The 2,104-nt window shown below is 29.7% G+C and overlaps 1 protein-coding gene across 1 annotated transcript; it reads left to right on the forward strand.

Moving 5' to 3' along the window:
* Nucleotides 1-475: 475 nt before the first annotated feature.
* Nucleotides 476-1,757, forward strand: SRAE_X000161000 (Zinc finger, C2H2 domain-containing protein; the record flags this gene model as incomplete). Its single annotated transcript, XM_024650907.1, has 2 exons — nt 476-535; nt 600-1,757. 2 exons carry the CDS (start codon nt 476-478, stop codon nt 1,755-1,757), a joined length of 1,218 nt encoding a protein of 405 aa, XP_024499077.1.
* Between the last annotated feature and the right edge of the window lie 347 nt (nt 1,758-2,104).

The following is a 2,104-nucleotide window of genomic DNA, read 5'->3' on the forward strand; positions in this document are numbered from 1 at the left end:
TAATTATAAATAATTATAGCCTTTTAAGCTAAACATATATAAAGATGAATTATAAAACAATAAAACTTCCTATTTTGTATGTACTTTTAATAACAAACCTAAATCATCTTTTATATACTTTGCCTTGTCATGTCATAATTCAAATATCCCTCGGTCAATTTCTCTTTATGTCTTCGGCATCTATCAAAAACTTTATGACAATCTCATGATAAATTTGATTGAGGCGCGATAATCCGAGAAGTTACATTATACTTGCTAAGATCTATTCTAGGACACACCCTTTAAATTTAAGAACCTCTCCATCAATGAGATCGTTCCGCCTCTTGTTAACGCGACCTTCCTTCTTCTTTCGTCTACGATGGTTATTGAGCAATTATTTCGTTTTGTTGACTGACAGTTGAGCGGTTGTTCCTTTTATATTTTTAGACAACTAACTTAAACAACAAATTTGCTATTCATACTTATTAGTGCCATCATGGTATCTACTACTTCACAATATTTAACTGAATTTACTACTCCTATTGTTAATAATTCAGTAAGTTAATATTATTATTATTTTTTTTTGTAATATATTTTATTTATTATTCTTATTATTATAGGCAGAAACAGGAAAATCACCATTAGCAATGTTAGCTAAAACATGTGAAACAATTGGACTTGCTGATAATAGCCCACCAAGAAAAAATAATATTAATAATAATAATAATACTAATTCATTTAGTGAATATACTTCTTCTAGTTCATCTGTCTCTCCAAGAAATTCAACTAAAATAAGTATTTCACCTAAAGATGAAAATAATTATAATTCTACAAATTCTAATCTTGTTAATTTGAAACCTAAACCTATTACTACAATTAATGACAACAAAATATTATCTCCAGCACCAACACCTAAACGTAACCCTATTATTTCACAATTTAATCCAATGTTTTTACAACATCAACAACAACAACAACCAAATCCTAATGATTCTATGACTGCTGCAGCATTAGCTGCTATGGCACAAGCACAATTTGTTAATCCTATGATGCGTTTTCCTCCTGTAATGCCAGGTTCTCCATTTCCTGGAGCTATGAATGGTGCCATTTTTAATATGCCACATATGATGCCAGGAGGTATGATGCAAGCAATGCCAAATCAAATGGATATGATGAATTTATTTGCTCTTCAGGCACAAGCTGCTGCTTATAATGCTCAAAATCCATTTTTAGGTGGTATGATGCCTCAAACAAATCAATTACCTAATAATACATCAGCTACAGCTATTCAAGCTTATCAATCTTTAATGGCAGCTGCTGCTGGTCAAACTGAAAAAAATATTTGTTCCTGGTCAGATGGATCAGGAATTTGCGGTAAAGTATTTCCGACACCAGATTTATTAACACAACATATGAAAAGTCATTTACCAGATTTAAGAAATTCTCAAACACCAACTATTCCTACAACATCATCTAATAATACTAAAAAAAGTACTTCAGCATCACCAGCTACCTCTGTTGATGGAACTCGTAAATCAACTAAATCATCTAGAAATTCACCAATTGTCACACCAATTCTTCCTCCAACAAATTTACAAAATCAAACTGGTGGATTACGTTTTCATCCATATATGAAAAATTCAATGATTCGTAATAATAATCATCAATCAATGAAACTCCCATCTGTAGATCAAAATGTTCAAGCCGCTCTTAATGCTGCAACAATTCAAGCATTTATTAATTCTCAAAAATTGATGACCGGAAGTACCTCTCAATAAACAAGTTATGAATAGTGTTTTTTTTTATGTGGAAGTCGCTATAAATTGATACCAATAATTAATACAGTTTTAAATATGGTCTAGCGGGTATAAATTAAAAAGATAATATCGGGTATCTGCCTTGATTAATGTCATTTACCAATTCACCTCCAAAAACACTGTTACAGGTGATCGCAAATGTTTGGAGAGAATATTCATATAAAATTAAAGAAAAAATAGATTTTTTTTTTATTTTTATAATTTAAAATATTTTTAGTAAGAAATCATCAAACTAAAAATATATATAAAATGAATGCAAAAAAAAAGTGAATATTAATTTGTTTATTAATATATACTAGATATATTTT

Source organism: Strongyloides ratti, scaffold srae_chrx_scaffold0000002 (assembly GCF_001040885.1).
Source record: "Strongyloides ratti genome assembly S_ratti_ED321, scaffold srae_chrx_scaffold0000002".
NCBI lineage: Eukaryota > Metazoa > Nematoda > Chromadorea > Rhabditida > Strongyloididae > Strongyloides > Strongyloides ratti.